The sequence below is a fragment of the Jaculus jaculus genome, chromosome 1 (genome assembly GCF_020740685.1).
Source record: "Jaculus jaculus isolate mJacJac1 chromosome 1, mJacJac1.mat.Y.cur, whole genome shotgun sequence".
In the NCBI taxonomy this organism is placed as follows: Eukaryota; Metazoa; Chordata; class Mammalia; order Rodentia; family Dipodidae; genus Jaculus; species Jaculus jaculus.
Genome location: NC_059102.1, coordinates 272235714 through 272262106, shown reverse-complemented (window position 1 = coordinate 272262106; position 26393 = coordinate 272235714). Strand labels below are relative to the sequence as shown.

Below are 26393 nucleotides of genomic sequence, written 5' to 3'. Positions count from 1 at the left end.
CTCTGTGTGCTGTTGTTAAGTCTGCCTATTGAAGCCTCAGCTCGGTCTCAGTGGCATCTTAGTTCTGGAACATCCATTTAATTCTTCCTTATAGATCCCAAACTTCTGGTATAATTTCCTTTGCTTTAATCTATCTTTTATTCCATTTCCTTGGACATGTTAATCACAGTTGTTTTAAAGTCTTTGTGTGCTAACTCAAATCTCTGGATCCTCACAGGTCTGAGTTTTCCTTTGATCATCTTACACATTCTCCCTTCACCAGTGATGTTTTCAACTGTAAATTGGATGTTATCTATAGAAGGATAATGGAGTTTCCTCCTGTGAACTTCCCCCACGTAGAGGAGAACCTGCGTCACGTATGTGGCTGCTGACTAAGCCGGACTGGGTCAGGCTTCAAGCCTCTCAGGAACAATGTGGTTACCTTCCAGTACACTCATGCTGCTAGGCATGGCCTTCCTGGCATCTGACCATTAGCCTGGAACATTCCAGTCCTGACCAGCTTATGGAGACTCAGCTTTGCTCATCAGTGGGGACCAGCCCAGCTCTCCAGCCATCCCATTCCTCCATTCCTTGTGCCTTTAGAATCTGACAGGTGATAAAAATGACAGAATGACTTGCCTTGTCTAGGTTGATATGCTTTCTGTGAGACCGTAAGCAATTTCACACTGCCTTATGAAAGCTATTTGTCCTTTGAGAAAGATCAACCATGTGTTTAAAGCCCCTCAGATCTGTAGTATGTCATGTAGCTCCACGTGACTCTTCCAAGTGCTTCTGGCTTCTTTCTTTCCCTTCTAAAACCTGGGTCTGAGTCAAGCCTGACTCTCACCCAGAATCAGAAATAAATGGCTGATATCTTAGTGTCTTTGGAATAGTCCTTCCCTCACTGGAATTGTGGCTCTCTGATGCTTTTACAATGAACATTGTTGGTACCATCCAACTTTTGTTATGCCACTTATTTTCCTAGTTTTATAGTGAGACAATTGGTTTGCTACATCCTGCTTGGAACTTTCTGGTGGTCTGACATTTTATCACCATGTTTGGCATAAATTCCTGAGTGACTCCTGGTTCGGAGAAAATCAACTTAAGAGATTTAGTTTTCCTAGTGTTAAATGACAAAAACCCTCATTCTTCTGTTCCATCAAATAAATTGAATTTGTATAAAATTAATAAAAACAAGCGCTTACTTTGAATAAAGCTGAGACACCAGTTAGCACTTCTGACTTTGATCTAACAGATAAATTGGTTTTTCCCGGATAAACCTAATACCTAGAGATAAGTCTTCAGTGAGTGACAAAAAGGAGACTTTAGACATGGCACTCTGATTTATGAAGTGTTTAGCATGTGTGTTCTTTTTGTTCTAAGTCTTTTGGGCCTTGTTCAAGATTACCATCCCTCACAACGGTTCTGTATAGTAATTAATTCCAACTTGTTTTCTACTTAAATCTTTAGGGACATTTCAGTCTTCTGTAACATCTGTGACACCAGAGTTTGAATCTCTTTATTTGATATCAGCATTATCAGGTTGTATTTTTCTTGAGTCTCAGGAGGATTACTTATAGCTCTGCTCTTTCTTTCCCTGAACCCTCTGGAGGTTGTGATTAACACCAAGTGAGCAGGTAACATGGCTTTTGGTGGGGAGGGGAGGGCACAGCACTCTACCTTTCATCACTCACAGCAATGTTCTAAGGGGGAATTATCCTCCTTGGTTTATGACTGTGGAAGCTGAGTCAGAGTCCACAGCAGCTTCAGCAGGTGACCCGCCATGCAGCTCCCTTGGGAGTGGGCTACCCGTTGAAAGCCCAGACGAGACTGCGTTTCCCGCACAGAAACTCTAGGATGAAATGTGTCTTTAGACCCTGACTATGTTGAAAGTCATTTCCTCCAATCAGACAGCCGGTGTGGGCCAGGGTAGAACTGCAAGCCAGAATACAGAGCTTAAGGAAAGCTAAGGATGGAAGGAGCCAAAGGTAGGAAAGTAATGATATAAGAGGAACATTTATGTTTTCTTTCCTGTGGTTCTGGGGGTTGAACCTGGGGCCTCGCATGTGCTAAGCAGCGGCTCCACCCCTCAGCTGCAGCTGCATCCTAGAGAATGCTGCTAGCTATGACTTTGAGAAAGTCACCTGAATTGTTTCTGCTTCCTAATATAATGGGGTATTAGGGGTCTAGGAAAGTCCTTGAACCCCAAACCCTAGGTTTGTTTTTAATTTTAGTCAAAGAATTGAATAAAAAAGAAGACTGAGAAGGATAATTATTAAATTATTATTTTTATTGAGGGAAGTACAGAGCCAAGGAAAGGCACCCACATGGCTAGAGATCCTACGTGGAGAGTCTGGAAGGAACCATGAAAAGACCAGGAAAAAAAAAAAAAAAAAAAAGAAAGTTCAAAGAGCTCCTGCCATGTGGGGAACTGCAGGGGATAATGAGCCAATGTGGAGAGTAATGGTTAGGGGGCTCTCTCCTTTTCTTAGCTAGGCTAGCCCAGGCCCAGTGGAGGGAAAATCTCACCCATAGCTGGAAGTTCCCAAGTGGTTAGGCAGTTCTGAGAGCATACCCTCCTCTTGGAAAGGCATTTATAACTTTATGGTGGTGGGCCTTGTCTTCTGGCTCAGGTGAACCAGAAGGATAGCTGATTGATTAGGGCTAGGGGCTGTCTAAGATAGAGGCTAGCCAAGTTCTGGGGGCTGAACTTGATCAAGCACAATGTTTATCATAAACCTCTCTCTCAGGAGGGGCCAAGATTGTTTGTGGAAAAACAGGTCTAAGTAGAGATGTAGACCATCCTGTCTTTTTTTTTTTTTTTTTTTTTTTTTTTTTTTTTTTTTTACTTTCAGGGGTCCAGCTACCACCGACGTACATGCTGTGTTTTAGTTCTCCATGTTATTTGTGGATAAGACATACATGCAAATCTAAGCACTGTGGCGACTAAGGCAGGAAGATAGTAAGTTTGAGGCCAACTTGGACTATACAACTGAAAACTGTTTCAAGCAAAAACAAAACAAAACAAAACAAAACAAAACAAAACAAAACAAAACAAAAAAACAAAGGAAAAGATTTACAATTTACATGTAAGAAGTGTCACCTGATTTCTCAGAGTTAGCATACAAGAATCTCTGGCTCCCAGCCTCACATCTTGACGTTCTCAGGCCTTCCTTCTACACTGGCATGGTGGCTGTTCGTGTCTAGCACAGTTTGCTTCAGAAGTAAGTGAGTGACATTGTCAAGTCAAACTCCAGTATTTCACAGCTGGTTTCCTGAGGCACCCCATGGTCATGTGAACGTTTGCTCTAAGCCAGGCACTGTGATGGTGGCTGGCATTCAGTGCAGGATCCAGCTCTTACCTGAGAACAGTCTGATGGCTGCTCAGTTCTCCTCTCTTGTCTTTGTGTACTTGTAGCCTGTCATATTGCCAACAACATGGCTTAACTTCCCATATATTCATATTCTTTCAAAGTATACTAGAAAGCCTAACCTTGGATCAACATATCCACCATTGAGTTTAGATATCTCTTCTCTCGAAATGTTTCCACAACCATCCCTAGAGTCAAGGAGGGGCGCTTCTGGGCTCAGCTCAGTCAGAGCATGTGTGACCCACTGCTGTAAGAGTCAGTTGACTAACTCATGAGCATGCATCATTCATATCCGAGTATCTAAGACTTTGCTATGTTTCCTCCTGCTCTCAGTGGACGATTGCCCACATGCTAGTTCAGATGTCAGTTTCTCTTCAAGTGGCCTGGTCTATCAAATGAATCATCTGAGACAGTTTGAAGCTATGGTTTTCTCATATCCTTCGAATTGACTTCATGAGCCATCCCTAGCGAACACAGCTCCTTCCTGTTTTTCATTCCTGCTCCTGTCTCCCTCTGAGCTCTCGTTTCCTGCTCTATACATTTAGAGTAGTTCTGGCACCTGACTTTCTCCAAGTCCTCCTGTCTTTCAAGGCCAAGAACTCAAGGCCATTTTTTTTTTTTTTTTACCTGTTGTGTGTCTCCTATGGCTCGCTTATGAGACACGTGTTCTCCCATTTGATTTGTGTGTGAGTACCCAGCATGGGGACAGAGACCTGAGAGTTCTTAGTTCCCATCTTATTGTTAAGTTTGATGTCAGTCACCTAGGAAGATCCCTGTACATCATCTTGACATATAAGGACTCACACCCAAGTCTTTAGCTACAAATGGCTGATTTTAAGGAAGGATGGAGCAAAATTTCTTGTGTATTTGATACAACAGACATCTCACCTTAGAATGCTCCAAATCCCACCTTCATCCTCTCAACCCAGTTCATGGCAGCTCTGCATTCACAATCTATAGGACATCTCCAGGACTGGATCCCTTTTTATTCTCTTCTGGGACTGGTGCCAGCCATTATCTTGCCTAGAGTAAGTCTCCCAAGAGCTCTATGTTCCCATGGTGCCCACAGCCTGATCTCCAGAGAACAGAGAATGTACATGGTCCTTTGTACTCCTTTTGCTTCTCCACTCACAGGAGAACCCGTTTCACATGACAGGTTTTGGTTTATCCACTGTTGTATCCCCAACATCTAAAACAGGCTGGCATGTGGATGTTCACCCTTAGCCTTTGAAGGAGTGGAAGTGCTTGGTTGTTGTGAAATGACCAGCTGAGTGTACCCAATATCTTTTCACGGAATCATACCATGCTCAGATAAACCATGGGAGCAGAGCAGTTCCGTGGGTCAGTGATGTCCTCCCAGTCTTTCTTTCTTTTTTTTAATTTTAAAATTTTTATTAACATTTATTAACATTCCATGATTATAAAAAAATATCCCTTGGTAATTCCCTCCCTCCCCACTCCCACACTTTCCCCTTTGAAATTCCATTCTCCATCATGTTACCTCCCCATTACAATCATTGTACTTACATATATACAATATCAACCTATTAAGTATCCTCCTCCCTTCTTTTCTCTTCCCTTTATGTCTCCTTTTTAACTTACTGGCCTCTGCTACCAAGAATTTTCCTTCTCACACAGAAGCCCAATCATCTGTAGCTAGGATCCACATATGAGAGAGAACTTGTGGCACTTGGCTTTCTGGGCCTGGGTTACCTCACTTAGTATAATCCTTTCCAGGTCCATCCATTTTTCTGCAAATTTCATAACTTCATTTTTCTTTACCGCTGAGTAGAACTCCATTGTATAAATGTGCCACATCTTCATTATCCACTCATCAGTTGAGGGACATCTAGGCTGGTTCCATTTCCCAGCTATCATAAATTGAGCAGCAATAAACATGGCTTAGCACATACTTCTAAGGAAATGAGATGAGTCCTTTGGATATATGCCTAGGAGTGCTATAGCTGGGTCATATGGTAGATCAATCTAGCTGTTTTAGGAACCTCCACACTGTTTTCCACAATGGCTGGACCAGATTGCATTCCCACCAGCAGTGTAGAAGGGTTCCTCTTTTTCCACATCCCCGCCAACATTTATGATCATTTGTTTTCATGATGGTGGCCAATCTGACAGGAGTGAGATGGAATATCAATGTAGTTTTAATCTGCATTTCCCTCCTCCCAGTCTTTCTTTTGCCTTGTGCTCCATCACAGAGCACTCTCTGCAGATGCCAGCATGGCATGAGGTAAGCCACACTGGAGTGGCTTCCTAATCTGGAACCTGTCCCACATGGAGTATTGAAACCTCACTGCTCTGACCCTTGACTTGCTTTCCACAAAGACTGAGAATTCCCAGTTTTCAGAATGGCATGGATGCAATATGTGTACCCTTAGGTCCTGGTCTCCCTGCTCCCACCCACTTACCTCTTCCCCATGAACACCTTCATGTGTATCAGAAGAAACATACAAATGTAAAAATATAATTAAGGGGATGGCTTAGCAGATAAAACCCTTGCCTTGCAAGCACGAGGACCTAAATTCAATTCCCCAAACCCATGTTAACATGCCAGGCATGGTAACACATGCTTACAAGCCCAGCACTGGGAAGTTGGAAGACAGGTGATCCCTGGGGTTCACTCACCAGCCAGTCTAGCCTAGTTGATGAGCTTCAGGCCAATGACACTTAAAAAACAGGTGGACAGTATTCCTGAGGATGACACCTGAGGTCGACCTCTGACCTCCACAAGCACACACTGTTCCTGGACCTCAACATACCTGTGCACCCACCATGAACACACACACACACACACACTACAGGTAAAACCAACAAGTGTAAACTTGACAGTTCTTTACAGATCACTCACCACTGTCGATGGCCAGAAAGAGGGCAGTATACACACTGTTGTGGACAAATGGTGACTCTCGGTCCAGCACAGCTGTGGTATCAACAGTCCCATTGATGGGATTAATATTCAGCCAGCCTGCTGGGTCCTTGTAAACAGAATACCTGAAAAAAAAAATCCCAAGCAACATCAGATTGCATTCCTATTAGAGTTAAACCACATTTACTAAGCATAGGACCCAGGTTCCTCTGCCTGCTGTGAGGTCATTCTTAATACAAGCCCCCAAACATCTCTTCAATTGCAGTTGCCCATTCAGCAAAGCATAGCTGACTGCCCACTCTGAGGCTGCTCTGTGCTGCACAGGTGGTGTGAGCCTCCTGTCCACCTCTTGACAACCACAGAGAAGGAGGCTGTTACAATCCTTCCTGCTTTCACTGAGGCCATGTTCTTAATAGGTCTCCTGAGCCAAAGTCCGAGTCATTTCTCCCCTACTTGGGATGCATCTTGTATGCAGAGCAGGTAGAGAAGCGCCGTTGTAGAGGGGCGGGTACTCCTGTCTGTGTCCATTTCCTCACACTGGGGTGATATGAACTGGCTATAAAGTCAAACCAAACTTTTGTCCTGCAAAGCAGGCACAATAGGCCTGGGCCACAAAAGACCACCAGGAAGAGATGCCTGCTGGCTCTTGGAGGGTACCTGGTTTTGTCTTTCCTGTGACCTTCAGGGCTTGGCACCCATTTAATAACAACCACATTAGGAGTACATCCTCCTGGCATCACGCTGACTGCTTATGTGGCCTGGAATGGGCTTACTCTTTTCTCTGTTCTTCCAGCCTTGTGCCAATCCTGTGGGTTCAGTGCTCTTATAATATCCCTATATAGATGTGGAAACTGAGAGGGAGCCTAGAGGACACGAAACTGTGTGTCAAGCTCAATAGGCGAAGCTCTTCGCTATGTTTCTGTCTCCTCCTCTGTGAATTGGGGACAACTGTGGAGAGCACGTGGAGCTGCAAAGGAGTCTACATGGAGCCTGGGGCTCTGCGCAGATAACCCAGCAGTGCTTCTGCTTTCAGTCTCTGGATGTGTCAAGGGTCCCCCGGGACCAGCAGCCCCTGTGTCCTCTTTGCATGGGACGCTCTGTGAATGCCCTAGCTGTGGAGCCCAGGGAGGAGTGATCTGTGGTGGCAGTGGCAGGACAGATGGAAAGGCTGCTCCAGGCTGACGTGGTTCTCACACGCCTTCACTGCTGCAATTATCACTTCAGTGTTTTTGAAAACAGAGGAGACTTATTATGCATGGGAATGGTTTGTTCTACAAACACCAGCCTTTCTTTTCCATGGGAATTTACGCTTTCACTTGGCAAATTGCTGCTGATTCTTAAGACGCAGTGGAACAGCTCATCTCAGTCACACAGTGTGCCTTCTCAGGTAGGACTCGTCACCCTCCCCAGGTCCTTGCTGGAGTCCAAGGGACTGGAGTCTACTCAGCATGCAGTCTTCTCCTGCTTGTTCATGCAAAGGCCAGGTATTGTCCCCAGACTCCAGTGAAGTGCCTGGCAAAGATCGATGCCCAGCAGTTTTTTGTTTCTTTGCACTGCCCTGGGGATGGAACCCAGAGCCCTGTGTATGACAGGCAAGTGTTCTATCACTGAACGACTTTCCCTATCCTTTGATTTTTTTTTTTTTTTGAGACAGGGTCATACTATATATCTCAGGCTGGCATTGAACTCCCAATCCTGCAGTTTCAGTCTCCAGAAGGCTGGGATTGCAGGTGTGCACCATCACGCCTGGCTTTAACAAACATTAATTGCATCTTTTCTCTTTTAGTTGGAACAATTATGGAGAGGAAAAATGCAAAGAAAGACAGCATTTGTGCTCCATTTTTTCCAGGTAACAAGTTCACAATGGATCCAGGAATGACTTGTGGTTCAACAGATTTAAAACAATGAACATTTTAAATGGAGCATATTTTATCCCTTGATCACTCAATTCAGCTTAGAATATAAATAGAAACCGAATTAAACACTCCAGCTTCTCACTTGGCAGGCAAGCAGTGCTGTTTGTCTCTCTGTCTTGGGATGCAGTACAATTAACAGGTTTGCTTGCTGTCTCATGTACCGACAGAGCCATTATGTGGAGGCCAATTCCTGGACTTGGTGAAGTCAGAAGCTGTCTCCCCTGTAAGAGTAGCACCTAGTGTCAGTAGCCTGAGATGTCCCATTTCTAAGGAAAGCCAAGACTCATGTTGCTTTGAAGGATGAAGCTTTGGTATATTTCTTGCTTACAAAATAACTAAGTAAGTAACTAAGGAGATGGCTCAGTCTGTAAAGTGCCGCACAAGCATGAGGACCTGAATCTGATCCCTAGCTCCCATGTAAAATGCTGAGAGAGGCGGCTTGTACCTGCAACCTAAGAGCCAGGCAATTCTTGCAGCTCACTGGCCAGCTAGCCTAGTCAGTCAGCTCTAGGTTCAGCAAGAGTCTGTCACAAAGACTAAGGTAGAAAGTGACTGAGGAAGACGTGTGTGCACACACACATACAAACATACATGCACACCACATATACATACCCATGTTAAAAAAGTAACTGGGGGGGCACTGGAGAGATTGCTTAGTGGTTAAGGCACTTGCCTACGAAGCCTAATGACCCAGTTCTAATCCCCCAGGAGTCACGTAAAGCCAGAGGCACAAGGTGGCACATGCTTCTGGAGCTCGTTTGCAACAGCTGAAGGCCTTGGCACACTCATTCTCTCTCTGTGTCTCTTTTCTCTATCTCTCTCTGCTTGCAAATAAGTAAATAAATAACTTTTAAAAGAAGTAACCAGGCGATGGCGTCATTATTTGTTTGTTTAATGCTTCTTCTCCTGGCACCTTGCAGAGGCATGCCCGTATCCCATGTGCCTTTGCTGCCCAGCTGGCTGTTCCTTCTCAGAGCACAAGCACTGGTACTGAAGGCGGAGGGCTACCTCATTGCACAGGACTCCCGAGTCCCCATGTCGGCTCACTCTGCGTCCAAAATCCAAACTGACAGCTGGAGGGAGGCTGACAGCCATGTCCTTTCTCCCAACCTGGAGGAGACCTCCTCGGCTCAAGCCTGCCCTCTAACCGGCTCGTCCATGTCATGGCTTTTGAACATTTTTTTGTCAAATCAGCTTTTTTTGGCCAACTGGCCAGACACACTATGTAAATTTCTGACATTTTCAAAGCTATCTTTTAAATAAACCTTTCAGTATAAAAATACCAGCCTGCAAGATGTTTGGTGCACTTCTAGGCCTGAAAAATGCATGTGCCTTATTAAATTGAAATTTCCAGGCAATTTGTCTGTAATGTGAACTTTGCTTGTTAAAGGGGAAAAGAGCCACATTAGAAGCAGAGCTCATTTCAGTCTGTTACCCAGCTTGGCAGAGCTGCTCTGAGTTCTTGCTGAGCTGTGGCCTTGTCCAAGTGTTGGTGTTAGGAGCTGCCAGTGAGATGGGGGTCAGATCTTTCTTTTAGGAAGTGTGGGGAGGTGTGGGAGAAGCAGGCTCCGATTTTTGAAAGATGTAAATGGATTCGACAATTAAAGAGAAATGTATAAGACAAAGCCAGAAGTCAAATGAGTAGAAAGATGGGTTAAAGTATGTGATTAAGCAATTCACAACAGAACCTTGAATGCTGAGGAACACTGTGGTGGTTCATCTTCATTGTCAACTTGACTGGATTTAGAATCACCATGGTCACTTACCTCTGGTTGTGTCCTTGAGAGTGTTTCCAGAGAGGTTTAACTAGGAAGGGAAAACCCACCAGACTGAATGAAAAGGAGAAAGTAAGCTGAGCACCAGCATTCATCTCTCTCTCCTTCCTGACAGTAGTTGCAATGTGACCAGCTATCCCCAAGCTCCGGATATCACGCCATCCTGACTGTGATGGGCTGTTCCTAAATAAACCCTTCCTTCCTTCCCTCCCTTCCTATCTATCTCCTGAGAGGGTGGTACAGTTAGGGTGACTGGACCCCTGAAGGTAAGAAAGACAGGAAAGTCTGTACTTGCTAGAAATCAAATACAATCTGACTTCTTATCTCTTGCCTTGTTCCCTAGACCTGATTCTCCACAAACAACCAGGACCCCTCCTGGGAAGGAGGCTCTTCATAGGGTTTAAACACTGTGGTTGGTCAAGTTCAGTCCCCTGAATTTGGTGCCACGGCTAGCCTCTTCCTAAACAGCCCCTAGCATGGGCCAACCAGCTGTCCCTCTGGTTCATCTGAGCCAGAAGATAGCCCATCACTATAAGGTTATAAAGACCTTTGCAAGGGGAGGACAGGCTTTCTGACCACTTGGGAACCTCCAGCTCTGGGTGAGTTTTTCCCTCAGCTGGCTCAGCCCAAGCCTAGCTAGGAGGTTCCCTTAGTCCTTAATTTACACTTGGATTCTTTGTCCCTTCCAGCTCCCCACATGGCAGGAGCTCCTTGAACTTTCTTTTTTCCCTTTTCTTTCCACAGTTTTCCCAGGCCCTCCATGTGTGATCTCTAGTCACATGAGTACCTTTCCCTGGTTCTGTACGTCCCTCAATAAATACAGCCTTCTAAATTCCATTCTTTGATTAAAATTAGAAATGAACTTAGGGTTTGTGGTTCAAAGACCTCCCTGGGCCCCTAACACTCCATTACCCTCCCTTTCCCCTTCCCTCCCTCCCTTTGCTCCTTCCTGTCGGGTATTGGTCGCAGCAATGAGATGAATAACTGATGCAAACACAAGGCAAGCCACTTGTAATGAGGGCTTCCAAGAGTTAAATAACAAGATGATATATTGGAATCATTCCACATGTGCAACCATGAAGTGCTGGTGACAATGTTGGGAAATAGGAACTTACTATGGGGTAGGTGCCAACTGGAGGGGCCACTTTGGAGGACGTTTTGGTTTCATTCATTAAAGATCGCTCTGTCTATCTCTGAACATTGCACTTACTGGAGTACATGTAAGGCTGTATTGTAGCAAGAGGTGTAGGTAGTTAGTCATGAAACTGGCAGCATGGACTACCCTTGGGAGAGAGAATGTGAATGGCAGCCAGGTTACAGTACAAGATGCCCAGGGCTTTGCGTCAAAACCACAGTCAGGGAAGCATCGGTATCGGGGAAAACAATGACATTAGCCACCAGGTTTGCTTTGGGTCAATACTTAGGCATCTTGAGCACAGCTGTTGCCCCTTCTCAGAGAAGGCCATGATGACGAGGGAGGGGGCCAGGGGGAGCTGTGAGACACCTGGGAAATGAGTGGCAGAGCTGTCTTCCTAATGAAGGACACACCCTGTAAAGCCACAGGGAAGAAAGGAACAGAGTTAGCATGTGTGTATTTAGCTTAATTCTAGCCCTTTGGCACCTGCTGAATTACTTTCTCGGGTGATTTGGACCATCTTCTTCATTTGGGAATGGAACAAAGAAGGTACAGTATTTCCACCCAAGGGATACAGCTCATAGTGCCGTGCTGTGAATCTAGAGCAGGGGGGAAGGTTTCAAGCACTGGCAGAGTATGTACACAGGACTTAGCCACCATCCATCATGGGTGTGGGTAATAGAGCAACGGGGGTGGGGGGAGTTCTTCTGTTCTCTCCCAGGGAAACAGGGCCTAAGAGGGCAGCGTGAGCAACCACACAAGACTTCCCAGAGAGTCAAGTTATAGTCCCAGCTGGTCTCAGCTCAGACAGCAGGGCCTCTTAAATGGATTACATCTGTGTTCTAACAAGATTCAAGACTGCTAAAAGGGTGTGTAGAGTTTTTCCAGCCAAGAGAGAAAGTACAGTGGCCCTTGTGAGAGTCTGGAGGAAGGGATGGATAAACATCTTGGGACAAAGTACCTTTACAGTTCTGGGTTAGCCAGGATGTGGATCAAAGAAGCATCTTGAAGAAGTCATGTGCATTCATCCATTGAATGACTCACTCACTCACTCACTGACTCACAACTCACTCATTTATTTGGGAACATAGTGCCTACTCAGTCTATATAAGGTACTTTACCTCATGCGTTCATGTGCATGTGTGAGCATGCATGTGGAGATCAGAGGACAGCCTCAGGCATTGGTCCTTGCCTTCCACCTTGTTTGAGGCAGTTGTTTGCACCAATAGCTCAGGCTTGCATGACACTCTCACCAGGGAGGCTGGGAGACCCTCCACCAATCTGCATTCCAGATGGAAGCTAAGGGCCAGCCTTGCCAAGTGTGCCATTCTGGGGATACCAGTCTCAGAGGGGCTGTGTGAGCTCTTTTCTTAGATTCTGAGATCTAAGAAATAAAATCATCAGCTACAAAGCAATTGCACTAATCTTGAGGATTCACTCATTGCTGATTCTCCTAAAGTCCTTTCAAGTGTAGGGTCTACATATGGAAACATTCAAGGCAATGGGGAGCTATGAAGAAATAATTTAGCAGGTGTGGTGAGACGTGTACTTTGCTTGCATTCACCTGCGCAAACTCAGATCTGTTCTTCTGGGTCCACTGCAAGAAAACCCAGACAATATCAATGGGCAAAGCTAAAATCACCCTAATCCACCTGCACAGAGAAGCACCATTGCCATTCAGGTCTAGAGGCTCTAGTGCATGTATAGATGTGCACAGGAACTCACCTTCTAGAGTGTTCACTCACACTCACTGAGCATCTGCTATGTGTCAGGCAGTGAGCTTGGTGCTGGGTATAAAGTAGTGGATTTCAGGGCTTTGGTATCGCTTGGTGGCAGAGCATTGGGTTTGAGTAGTGTATTCCCTACTATAGGGGAGCTCACACTCCAGGGGACACACCTCCGGGTGTGTCTGTGAAGACCTATCTAGAGTTTTGGACTGAGGAGAGAAGACTCACTCTGAATGTGGGTTGCAGCACATTGTGGGCTACCGTCCCAGATTGAATAGAAAGGAGGACGCAAACAAAATGCCAGCATTCATCACTGTCTGCTTCCTGACTGTGGATACAATATGACCAGCTGGCTGCTACTCCTGCTACCATGCCTTCCCTGCTGTGAGGGACTGTTCCCTCAAACCATGGGTCACAATAAACCCTTCCTTCCTTCCTTAAGATGCTTTTGTCAGGTCTTTTGTCACAACAAGGAGAGAAGTAACTAAAACAAACTCCAATAGGGAAATGGTATACTAATTAGTAATTATGCAAATGATTCTTTAATTACATTCATGGCAAGGGCCATGAAACCAGGCTCTCTCCCAAGATAAATCACATATGACAAATGCTTTTTTGTTTTTCAGTATTTACTTTCTGAGGAAGATACAAGTAGGTGCATCTATAGACTACGGGGAAGATGCCTCTCAATGTATATATCATCCCATTGTTCTGGGTAACAGATGTGGCCATTCTCATTTATAAAAGACAACATAAAGGCTCAGAGGGGGTTGGTGGCTTGCCCATCTCCTGAAGCTTTTAGTCAGCAGAACCATGGTCCCAATGTAGCTCTTTGTCTCTAAAGCATAGATCAGTTTTGGTTGGCATTGAGGGCAGCTCATGTGGGTTGGGTATTTTTTTTTACCACTGGCTCTCCAACTTTAGAGTGTATCGGGATTACCAGGGTTGTTTTGCTTATGCTTGGTTCTTTTCATTCACTTCTACTCGTGGGAGAGGAAGGGGCGTGGCCATAGCTAGCTGTCAGCAAGCAGGAGGGTGCTGGAAGGCCAGTGTCTGAGACCCACTATCCCCAGCTCCTCCCGTCCTGTTCACTCTCTGACCTACTTTGCAGTTGTGCCAGCCCTACATACACCAAGTCCTCCCAGCCAAACGAAGCAGCTCTCACTGCCTGGGCACTGACCACTCTTGCTGGAGGTTGGACCTATCTTTCCGCATGTGCTTTCCCAACGTGCTCCAGAAAAGCATTGTTGTTTCTGGTGGCTTCCTGAAAAAGCCATTGCTCCTTAGCTACATCTTAACAAATGCCTTCTTTCTGCGGCTATAATGGGGACTTTTGTGCCTATGACAGTACTTTCATGTGAGCTGCAGAATCTTTCTGGCAGGGCTGCTTTTCCCTTGTACAAACTTCTTTCCAGAGATTATTTCCAAAGTCTTTGCCCTCATGGCCCATTAGCCTTCCACAATCCATTTTTGAGACATACATCAATACATTAGTGATTTCAGAAGGAACTTGACTCTATTACCATTACAGAGTGCTTGCCTAGGCCTTGGCTTCAAGTCCCAGTATTGCACAAACAAAATAGACAATCCCCGAATGCCCCCACACTAGCAGAACCACCACAGTGATGCTTCAGACCTTTTCAAGAGTCCTTTCATTATTGCCTCAGGCCAAACTGATGGTAAAAGAATCGAGAAAAATATGGGAAAAGTTCAGATAAATAGGGAGGAGCAGATATGATATGTGAAGACACAAATTCACCAGTCCTGGGACATTGGTCCCTGATGTGATGCTATGGTATGGATGCAAAATGACCCCTACAGGCTCATGTGTGTCTTCACATTTGGTTTCCAGTTTGTGGCACTGTTCTGGGAGGTTGTGGAACATTTTAGAAGGTGGAACCTCACTGTAGGAAGTGAGCCACTGTGGGGGGAGGTCTTGAGGTTTATAGCCCAGATCTCCCTGTCCCTTTCTGCTGCCTGTTTTACTGTGATGTGAGGAGGGAAGGTGTTCCAGCCACACTCTCCTGCCACCATGAACTCTTCCCCACTGTGATGGACCATGTCCTCTAAACCTGTGAGCCAAAATAGCTCTTTCCTTCTTAAGTTGCTTCTGGTCAGGTATTTTGCCATAGTGATGAGAAAAGTAATGAATACATGTGGAAACTAGACATGTGACCATTCAGTACCACTGAATTCAGTACCATTGAAGTTATCAGAAGTCAGAAACCCAGGACCATTGCCCTTTGTATGTGTGTATAGTGTGTTATGTGTATGTGCTATGGTGTGTATATGCATTTGTCCTGAGTGTGTCCTGGGGCCATAGGAGTGTTGGGAGTCCTGCCTCTACTGCTCATTCACTTGTATCCTTGAGATGGAATTTCTAACTGAATCCAGAGCTGCTTGTTTTTAGTCAGAATGGCTGTTCAGTGAGCCCCAGTGATTCTCTGGTCTCCACTCCCCACAGGGATAGGGCTACAGGCAAGTGTAGCCATGCTTGGTTGTTTGCATTTTGGGGAATCAAACTCAGGCCCTCATGCTTTTGTGGCAATCACCCTTATAGCCAAGCCATCTCCTCAAACCTTCAAACAGTGCTGTATAGGTATAGCCACAAGATGCATGCCATCATTAGTCATCATCAGAATTACTACTAACTTCATTGTTGCTGATCGAGCTCCTGACTCCTCCTCTGCATGCTGCTAGGGCTGGGGCTAAAGTTCCAAGCATGTGCACTCAAGTTAGTGGCTTTTACTAGGCAATAGAAATGGCTCTGAAAGAACAAGTGCCTTGTAATTTGGTTCAAATTGGTAGCAACCTAGGCTTTCCATGATGTGAGGGATATGTGCCTGTTCATTTGACTTTTTTCAACAAAGATTTATCTTGCCTTCACTGTGTCTTGGGCTCCAGAATATAAATATGAACAAGATCTGAGAGATTTCTTGGCATTTGAATATTTCATTTGTAGGGCATGTGCAAACACTTTGCTGGATCTGGAATTATCTCTCACATCTGGACACCCTGCTTGGGCTTGGCTTCTATTTGGTCTGCTGAGTCAGCATGAAGGCTCCCAGGGTCTAAAACAATCCCACTTAATGCTGATCCAGCACAGACACAACTGTCCATTTCCCCCAGACACAGGCTCCCAGGAGGATGCTGAGTGATAACAGGTGCATTTGGGAATCATCAGCAAACCTGGGGCAAGAGACCACATGGTGGAGAGGGATGTGTGTGTGTGTGTTAGGGGAGAGAATGAGTAGCAGAGGGTCAGGAGAGGTCCTTGGTGGGAGGGTGAAGCTCTGAGCAGCTTAGGAAGATGACCTCTTCATCAGTGTGCAGCTCAAGAGGAATGGGACATCTGGCATGTAGTGTCACATAATGCTGTGGGTCATGTGATATCAAAACCCCCAAATCCTTGATTCATCAGTATTAATGTTGAGAATCTCCTGATGTTGGAATTCAAACAAATTTATCAACAAACTTAGTTCATTATTTTTTTTCAACAAAATACCATTGAAATAATTTTTTTCTTCACCATTTTGACTGGTATTTTGGTCCCTGTTGTGAGTCCCTTTCTGTGGCCTGTTTTCTTTGGACAAGGGCTGTTGGTAATTTCTGTTCATTAATTCACTGGGTAAAGTGTGGAGGCAGGACTTGGGGGACCAGCTGGTTACTAGCCTTTTATAACAGCAGGAAAGATAAAGTGGTCTGGTTTTCCAGAGCTTCTCTAGGACACAGCCCTTGCCCATGGCATGTCACCCATTTAAGGGCTCTCTACCTGGGACTAGTCTATTCTTCTTTCAGGTCAAGTTCATTTATGGGTTGGAATGGAATGGAAGCACTTAGCCAGGGCCATTTTCTCATGGGGGCTTATCTGAAAGTGACAGGCTTCCTGGAAGAAGATTCTAGGTGTCTGAAGCCCAGTGCAGGCATCAGTACCTGTGTTTACTAATGTGTGTGTGTATGTGTGTATGTGCGTGCATTGTATATGTATGTCTGTAAATGTGCAGGCACATCTGTGCATGCACACATGTGGAGGCCAGAGGTTGACATGAGTTGTCTTCCTCAGTCACTCTCTGCCTTACACTTTGAGACAGGGTCCCTTGCTTATTGATTTGGCTATACAAGGCAGCCAATGAGTTTCAGCAATTCCCATCTCTGCCTCCATGGTTGCTGGGATTATAGGCACACATCACCACACCCAGAATTTTATGTGGATAACTGGGGATCTGAACTTGTGTTTGTGTAGTAAGCACTTTACTCACCAAGCCATCTCCCCAGACCCATGAGTTTCCTTTTATTGGGTGATTAATGGGCATACATGGCCTTTATGCCAGTACCTTGCTCTTAGAACCCAGCATAGACCAAGCTGAACAGAGGCACTGCACCATCCAGAAGGCGCTAAAGAGGCCAGCTGCCACTAGGCACCCATGAGAGAGAGATAGCCAAGCCTGCTCTATGCCATGAAGGTCAACAGACACAGCCTGGCTGGCTGCCCAGTGGAGACGTAGGGATAGCAGGAAGCTTGATTAAGATGGTACGAATTTTCTCTCACTGGGGATAAAGCAGTCATTGGCAGATGCTGTGTTCCTGTGTGTGGCTAGCTGCAGGAACAGCAGGTCTCCAGAGGGTCTGGGTGATTGGGCTTCCATGGAGAAGGCTCATGGGAATGCTGGACCAGGGCTCATGTCATAGTCTAAGTGTCAATTCCATAGCAGCTCATAGCAGCAGGGCTAGTTTCCCATTTTGAAGTGAAGGGGCCACACTCCCAGCCTTGAGGGTAGATTCCACTCCTCTGTCAGTCACTTCCATACGCCTAGTACCACAAGAATTGGGTATTTGCTGGAAGCAAGGACAGAAGCTCACTGTCCTGACTATGCTAACCTTTGCCAAGGGCATTTACTGCCACATAGTGAGGTCTTGGGAGTGACTGGATCTCCCACTCTTTATATGGGCACCAACAAGCCCATAGTAGGCCTTGATCAGTGATGGGTGAGCAGGCAAAAGGGTGGATGAATGGGCAGAAAGTCACGTGGGAGAAGCCAGTGGAAGAGTGGCTGTGGATTTTAAGGGGTTGATGGCCTTAGAGACTTGTGGGGCTATGTTTGAGATGAGATGAGTCTGAACTACATGGACAGCAGCTGGGCTGGTCATCCCTGGTCTAGTAAGTGATGTTGGGGTGCAGAGACTGTGTCACAGAGATGCTGATGCATCCTGAGGCCATGAGCTCCCTCTGAACAAGGATGCCATTCTTACACATGTGGGAGCCCCACCTTTGGGAGGAAGTGGTTCAGCTTCACTGTCCTCGTGGATGGAGAATTCCAGCACAATGAACAAAGTTTGCTGTGAAGGTTGTGTTGAGATCAGGCTGTGCCCTGCTCTAATTTACTTCACATATTGCATAAGACAGTGGATTTTCAGACCATTCCTTGACCAGGTTCCACTTTAACAGGAGTTTTTGACTCCACTCTACACCTGGGTTGACACGTGAATGTCACCATCTATCCAGCATCACCCATGTGGCACAGATTGATAAATGACTTATTCCTGGGAGGAGAAAGGGTGCCAACCTATTGTTGGGGTGAATTGGGGCTATAGAAGCACATGGGGGTATTAAATCATATCAGGAAACCAGGCCCAAGAACGTATCGGGCACATGAGACTAAGGAAAGGGGGTGACTCTTTCACCTGGATGCCATCAAGCCGTGGGCACCCAGCACAGTGACAGTGATGGACACTTCTAACAGCCTGTCATCTGCCTACTCGATTTACTTCCTGCTAGCCCATCTGGGCCGGTGTCAATCCATCCATGTATTTGTGTGAGCGCCGGTCCTGCTCTTCACTTGGCTTGGCTCATGCAATTTGGCTCTGACATGGGAGCCCTGTTGGAGGAAGTGTGTCACAAGGCGGTTGGGGGGGACCCTGGGGTGAGTCCAGCTCTGTGTGTGTTCAGAGGCAGCTCGTGCTTGTTGTGTTCTCTCTCTGCTGTGGAGGTATGATGAAATTAACCAGCTTCTTAGACCAGGATGAAGCTTCCCCTGGAAACTGTAAACCCAAAATAAACCTTTTCCTTCCAGAAGCTGCTTCTGGTCCTGAGTTTGGCCCAGCAATGAGAAGGTGACAAGGTGACTACAACACATGGCAAGTATTTTACTACTTAGCTCCCACATAGTTGACATCTGGGTGAGTTCACTCATTGAGAAAAATTACATGGTATGCATTGGTGGGAGCTCTGAGCTGAGCATGAAGCCCTTTTTTCTCACTTCACAGAAACTCAAATGTCCCTTCAAAACACACACACACACACACACACACAGCTTAGTGAATCACCCACTCCCAGGCAGAGGACTGGCCAGTAGCAGAGGGTGCCTTCTCCTCAGGCTCCCATGCGTTCATGGCTGGACTCTCGGGACCCGAGTGGCATGGACTGAGTTTTGTTGCCTGCTGTGTCCTGATCTGTCTTTCCATGGGGCCTCCACACTTGTCCCCTCCCATGTGGAAATTATATAACCACTCCTTGCAGGAGGCTGTGCATTTTTTCATAGTCCCAGTTGTTAAATGTTTGTGCCACATGGGAACAACAGAAAATCACCTTCCCTTGAGCGGCTTTCATTTTCCCCCCAAATGCAAGGTCAATAAGCCTGCAAGTGCCCCAAGGTGCTCTGAAATATGAGCACAGGGCAGACTGGGGAAGCCATAGTCTCCTAAAACCATCCCAACATTCCCAACCACCTTGCTGGGTCTGTTGAGCAAAGTTATCAACTGGTCTCTTCCTGCCTGGTCTCTAGGATTCAGGTCCCAAACACAGGGATTTCTCAGAGAGCTATTTTGAGCATTTGTTCTTTGAACACAATGTTGTCTTTCAGAACTCCAATGTCAATTTGCTAATGTTCTTGACTTTTTAAATGCCCCACTTTGACATTTGATTTTGCATAGTTGAATATTTGCCTTCTCAATGGAGATGGCCCCCTTAAGGACCCACCATTAAGGGGGAGAGCTACAAGGACAGACATGTCGCTACGTGCCAGGGCAATTGGCCCGAAAGGGTGATGGTGAAAACTAAGTGATGACTGAAAGGATGCTTGCATTTTGCAATATTTGAAGAATTTTATATAGTTGAGAAAAAAATAGAAAGAGGCATATGTGTGGCTTCTCTTCACACTATCTCTCTGCCACTGTGCCTTGAGGAGATGATGAACTTATGATTCCATCTGTGAAGAATGTCCAGACCACAGGAATACACAGACACACAATGGGTCTGTGGCTGCCCGGAGCAAGGGGTGGGGGAGGTAGAGGCATGAAAAGGGGTACACGGTATTTTTTTTTTCAACGAGATGAAAACGTGTTAAAGTTGATGGTTGTGTTTGCATAACTTCACAGATATGCTACAATTCACTGAATTGTATTCTTTAAGTGGGTGAATTATACCTGAATAGAGCTGTTCTATCTAAGGAAATACCTGTAAGGGGGCGCCTTCTTCATGGTTTACAAGGTTATTAGAGCATAACTAAATGAAATGAAAACCAAATACCCTTCCCATGATGGTCTTCTGAAGATTCTGTTATTCAATCACAGAACTCCTCCCTCCCCCGAAAGAGATATTTTAATTTTGATTTTCATTTATTATTGCCTTATTTATTTTGAGAAAGAAGAGAGAGAGAGAGAGAGAGAGAGAGAGAGAGAGAGAGAGAGAGAGGGAAACAGAGAGAATGGGTGTGTCAGGGCCTCTAGCCATTGCAAATGAACACCAGACACATGCACTGCCTTGTGCATCTGGATTTCATGGATACTAGGGAATTAAACATGGGTCCTTAGGCTTCTCAGGCAAAAGTTTTAACCACCAAGTCATCTCTCCAGTCCTATTTTTCCATTTTTGCTTGCTTGGCATAGGCTGGGCCAAACAAAGGCATTGGTAAATGGCGATTCATGGACAGAATGACTCAGGAGAACGGGTGGGAATGGCATGAGTAGGTGGTCCCTAGCTAGGTCTTATGAAATAGTTTGAGTATGAAGCGTCCCTCACAGGTTTGTGTTTTGAATGCTTGACCTCCAGCTGGTGATGCTATTTTGAGAGTTTGTGATAACTTTGGGTGGTAGGGCCTGACTGGAAGAAACAGGTCACTGGAGGTGGGCCTTTGATGGCCATAAGGTATGACAGGTCACTGGTCGCTTGTTTTGCTTGTTTTCTTCTTCTTTTTTTAAAATTTGTAGTGAAGACCTGGAGACCCTATGCCAAACACTCCTTCTGTCATGATGTTCTGCCCAAGTTTACATGGCCAAAAAAGTACGTTAATTAAGCCCTCTGAAACTATAAGTCAAAACCGATCTCTCCACCTTTAAGTTTTTTTTCTGTCAGGTCACAGCAATGAAAAGACTAACATGTAGTTTGTTTCTCCTGAGTCGGGACATGAGTCCCAGTCCTGTCACAAACTTGACCTGTGACCTTCAGTGCATCACTTTTACTCCTGGGCCCCAGTTTCCCATCCACAAAACAAAGGATATGTTAAATGATGGCCTCTGAGGTTATTTCTGATGCTCATAAATAATGAGTCTTTTCCAAAGTCATCGTTATTCATGGATAATCAAAAAAGTTATAAAATTATCCCTGGTGGGCAGATGCAAACTGAAATCCTGGTCGCTTTATGTATGTGACATGTGACATTTTACAATATAGTGTAAGTTCAGAGAGTGAAAAGACAGTCATTAAAGGTGAGAAAAATAAATAGCCGGGAAAGAATGACTATATAAATTGCTCACTTTCACTTGAGAGGGATAATTTTTTTTTTTTTAAACGTAAGATCATGAGAAGTAGATTTATGTTCTCAGAGCCAATGCAAATGCTAGGTTTGTACCATATCCATTTATCAGCTCCCACAGAGCTGATTTATGACCCAACCGTCCTACTTTGTATTCTGACCAGCTCTGAAAGTTAACTGACAACACAGAGAAATATTCTCCATCTCATTGTAACTGACGGGTTATAAATGAGCACAACTTGATTTTCTGCTCTGCAAAATTAGTGCTTTGAAAGTCTCATTAGAAACTAGTTGTGAAAGCTGTTCCCAAACTAGATTTTTTGCTTCGTCACTTTGTTGTTATTTTAGCCATTTAATTTCCTGACAAAGCTAGGCAGGAAAACTACTGCCTCTTCTTCAGAATACTCTAGGCTGGCCTCTTATTTGGATTAATACCATCACTATCAGCTGAGCTTACCCAGGTCCCTGTGAGCTGTGGTCCTTCATTACTGATAGGTGAGTGGCGCAGATCAGTGACTAGTGTATGAGGGAGACTGAAACATCAGTCCCACGGGCACTGTGCTCAGTTTCTCTGCTTGGGCTTGAAGGGCTGGGATGAAGAGGGGTAGACAGGGAGGCGTCTTGCTCTTAGCCCTCCTCCCCAAATACTAGTGAAGACAAGAGTGTAACTCCCGTGCTATGCACTCAAGGGAGTGGCTCCTGGAATTATCTGCAGGGCTCAAAGGTGCAGATCCCAAGCCGTGCCACGGTGCTCTTAAAGGGGCCTGAGGCGGTGTGCTTTCAACATCCTTCATGGTTTCTTTTCCCTTCTTCGTCTTTCCTTTCTGGGGGGTGCATATATGCATGTCTGTGTGTGTGCATGTGCCCATGTGGATGCAGTGCACATGAATATGATTGCAAGCCTGCAGAGGTCAAAGGACAACCGTGGGTGGAGTTCCTCAGCTCTTTCCACTCTTTTGGTCTCTTATTGGCTTGGAGTTTTCCAAGTAGGCTAGACAGGCAGGCTGGCAAGCTCCAGGCATCCACTTGTTTCCACATCTCCAGCACTGGGATTACAAGTATGTACCACCAGCACCCTGGCTTTTGGGTATTTATTATTTATTTTACTTTATTTTGATTTTTCAAGTTGGGTCTCTCTCTAGTTCAGGCTGACCTGGAATTCACTATGTAGTCTCAGGGTGGCCTCAAACTCTTGGCGATCCTTCTACCTCTGCCTCCCAAGTGCTGGGATTAAAGGCATGCGCCACACACCCAGCTTATGTTTTTTATTTATATTTATTTATTTATTTATATTTGTTTTTGGTTTTTCGAGGTAGGATCTCACTCTAGCTCAGGCTGACCTGGGATTCACTCTGTAGTCTCAGGGTGGCCTCTAACTCATAGCCACCCTACTACCTCTGCTTCCCAAATGCTGGGATTAAAAGTGTGTGCCACCACACCTGGCTTATGTTTTTTATATTTTGATGTGGCTTCTAGGGATTACAATCAGGTTCCCATGCTTGCAAGACAAGAACTTTACCAACTGAGCTTTCTCTCCAGGGCCTCAATTTCTTTTTCTAGGTAGGGTCTCACTCTAGCCCAGGCTGGCCTGGAATTCACTATGTAGTCTCAAAGTAGCCTTGAACTCATGGCAATCCTCTTACCTCTGCTCCTAATTGCTGGGATTAAAGGCATGCATCACTATGCCTGATCTTCTCTTTCCCCTTCTCCCTCCTCCTCCTCACCTTATTTTTTTTTTTTAATTTTTAAAATTTATTTATTTGAGAGCGACAGACACAGAGAGAAAGATAGATAGAGGGAGAGAGAGAGAATGGGCGCGCCAGGGCTTCCAGCCTCTGCAAACGAACTCCAGACGCGTGCGCCCCCTTGTGCATCTGGCTAACGTGGGACCTGGGGAACCGAGCCTCGAACCGGGGTCCATAGGCTTCACAGGCGAGTGCTTAACCGCTAAGCCATCTCTCCAGCCCTCCTCACCTTATTTTTTGAGACAAGGTCTTTCTATGGATTCCGGACCAGCCTCAAAATCCTGGCAACCCTCCTGTCTTTGCTTCCCTGGTGCTAGGAGTATTAGGCATGGACACCATATGCAGATCCTCATGGGGCTTCAAGGAAACTGGTCCAATGATAAGTACTTGGTATTTGCTGAGAAGCCTGGGTTCTGGCTGCCTCCTTTTAAGCAGTCATAACCCAAGGCTTCAGACATAGGGTAAATTCAAATGGATCAGATGGAAGGTAGATCAATGGTGCCAGGGTTTGAATAAGAAATGTCACCCACAGGCTTATGTGTGTGATCACTCTTGTCTCCAGCTGATAGTGCTGGTTGGGGAGGTTGTGGAACTTTGGGAGCTGGTGCCTAGCTGGAGGAAGTAAATCTCTGGGACGCAGGCCTTGAGGTTTATAGCTGAGCCCTTCATGTCCTGCCTGTGCTCCTGGTCAACTGAGATGTGAGAAAGAACTTATCTCATGCTCCCATGATTGCAGAGCCACCCACAGCCTTGCTAACTCCTGCCATGATGGACTCTGTCACCTCAAAATGTAAGTCAAAATAAACCTCTCTTCTCTTAAGTTGTTTCTTGTCAGGAATTTGGTTACTGAGATGAGAAAAGTGACTAGCAGAGGTGAGAAAGTCAGGAACCCTGCTCCAGCCTGAGGCAATGGCTCCATATCTCTCTCCATAGCAAGCTAGTCACCAAAGCATTCCCATGCCATGTCCCTCATGTTTCTTAGCTGCTACAAACTTTGAGTTCCATCCCTTCTTCCGATGTCTAGAAACACTCACTCCTATGTTGTCTTCTGGCCTCTTCTTTCTTCCTCCAACACCTGTCTTGTAGTTCAGCTTTTCTAACAATCAGCTGTCAACAATGGGATTACAACACCCTTCAGAGCCTACAGAACAATGCTCACATTCCATAGCAGAACATCTTGGAACCCTCCACAGTTCTACCTCATTGCTCCAGCTTCTTCAGGCCTCTGCAATTCTGCATGAACAACCCTTCACTGGTCTATCTCTAGGTCTGTTCTTGTTTTTTTGCATAGGTATGTGTGTGTAATATACATGTGTGTTTGTAAGCATCTGGGTGCATGTATATCAGATTGACATCTGGTATCTTTCTCAATTTATCTCCACCTTACTTTTTTAGAAACAGTCTTCCACTAAACCTGTAGCTCACTGATTCTGCTAGACTATCTGGCTAGCAAGCCTCTAGGATCCTTCGGTCTCTATTTCACTGGGATGACAGGAGCATGTGCCATCACATCTGGCTTTTATGTGGGTGTTGAGGTCCTAACTCAGGCCCTCCTGCTTGTCCAGCTAATACTTCACCCACTGAGCAATTTCTCCAGCTTATCTCTCCTTGACTCTTACAGATGTTATCACATTTCTTTTTCTTCATCTTAGGTTTCACTTTCTTCATTGCTCTTAGACTCATACTGTATCTTTATGCATCTACCTCTTCTTCCAGGTTGGATGAGCATGGGTAATAGAGGTGGTTAGGTGACTGTGTGTCTCTGGGACCTATGAATTAAGGCACAGCCACATTTATTGACAGAGGGCACACAGAAGGGAGCTCCAGGGCTAGGATGACCCTGGAACTTGTAGGAAGGCTGGTAAAGCATACAGGGTGGTTCAAAGGCCACCTTGAGGGAGAGAGCCTATTTGAATACCCTCTTTGACTTGTCCTGGTGACATCATAGCTCTGCTCACCCACCAAGCATTATTAAGTTTGTCCTCTATGGAGACTGACACTGTCTGAGTATGGGGAGTGGAAAGGAAGTATACAGATACCCAGGAAGAGAAAGCATTCAGCACCCACTGGGTGGACTGCAGGAGGCATTCTCTGACACAATCACAGACAAGCTCTGACATGCACCTTCTAATTGGGGCCAATTAAAACTTGTTCAGGGGCTGGAGAGATGGCTTAGTGGTTAAGCGCTTGCCTGTGAAGCCTAAGGACCCTGGTTCGAGGCTCGGTTCCCCAGGTCCCACGTTAGCCAGATGCACAAGGGGGCGCACGCGTCTGGAGTTCGTTTGCAGAGGCTGGAAGCCCTGGCGCGCCCGTTCTCTCTCTTTCCCTCTATCTGTCTTTCTCTCTGTGTCTGTCTCTCTCAAATAAATAAATAAATAAATAAATTAAAAAAATATTAAAAAAAACTTGTTCAGCTTCATCCATACAACTATGCATCTCTCTACTGATCCATGCCTCGTCATTCGCCTGTGCATCTATACATGCAAGTGCATGCCTGTCTATCCACAGTCCATTCTTTTTTATTTTTTTATAGATCAGAAGTCAAAAACAAGTGGCTCGTGGGAACCACCAAGCCAGTAGATGTGTTTTATTTCCACAGTCCATTCTTTAAGCATGCATGGTTACACGCTGGCACTCTTTGGTACCCTGAATATGAAATTCTTGTTTGTTCTCAAGGAGCTTATCTTCTGGGAGAGAGAGGTCATGATAGAACAGGTAACAAACAATATAGCAACTATAAAGGGTGATGAGGGCTTTGAATTGCCAACACATTGGATGATGGTACAGGGAGGGACCACTGGTGGAGAGGAGCTGGGGAAGCAACCTTTCTCCTTCCCCTTTCTTTTCCTCCCCTCCCCTCCCTTCTCCTCCTTCCATCCTTCCCTTCCTTCCTGTCTTCCTATCACCACTCCCTTACTTCCTCCCTACCTTCTTTTCTTCCTTCTCTTTCTCTCTTTGTTTCTGAGATGAGTTCTTGTTATGTAGCCAAGGTTGGCCTGAAACTCACTATGTATCTTAGGCTAGTCTTGAACTTTTGATCCTCATATCTCTGCCCCCAGGTGTTGGGATTACAGGCGTTTGTCACCACTCAAATGTTTCTTTTAGGGAACAATT

The 26393-nt window shown here is 45.5% G+C and overlaps 1 protein-coding gene across 1 annotated transcript in view; it reads right to left on the bottom strand.

The window, feature by feature from the left end:
* Positions 1–26393, bottom strand: part of Cdh13 (cadherin 13) — a 1153296-nt gene that overhangs the window by 36825 nt on the left and 1090078 nt on the right. The window contains exon 11 of the mRNA XM_004659582.2: positions 6214–6356. Within this exon, the coding sequence (XP_004659639.1) occupies positions 6214–6356 (143 nt within the window). The remainder of the gene's footprint in view (positions 1–6213; positions 6357–26393) is intronic.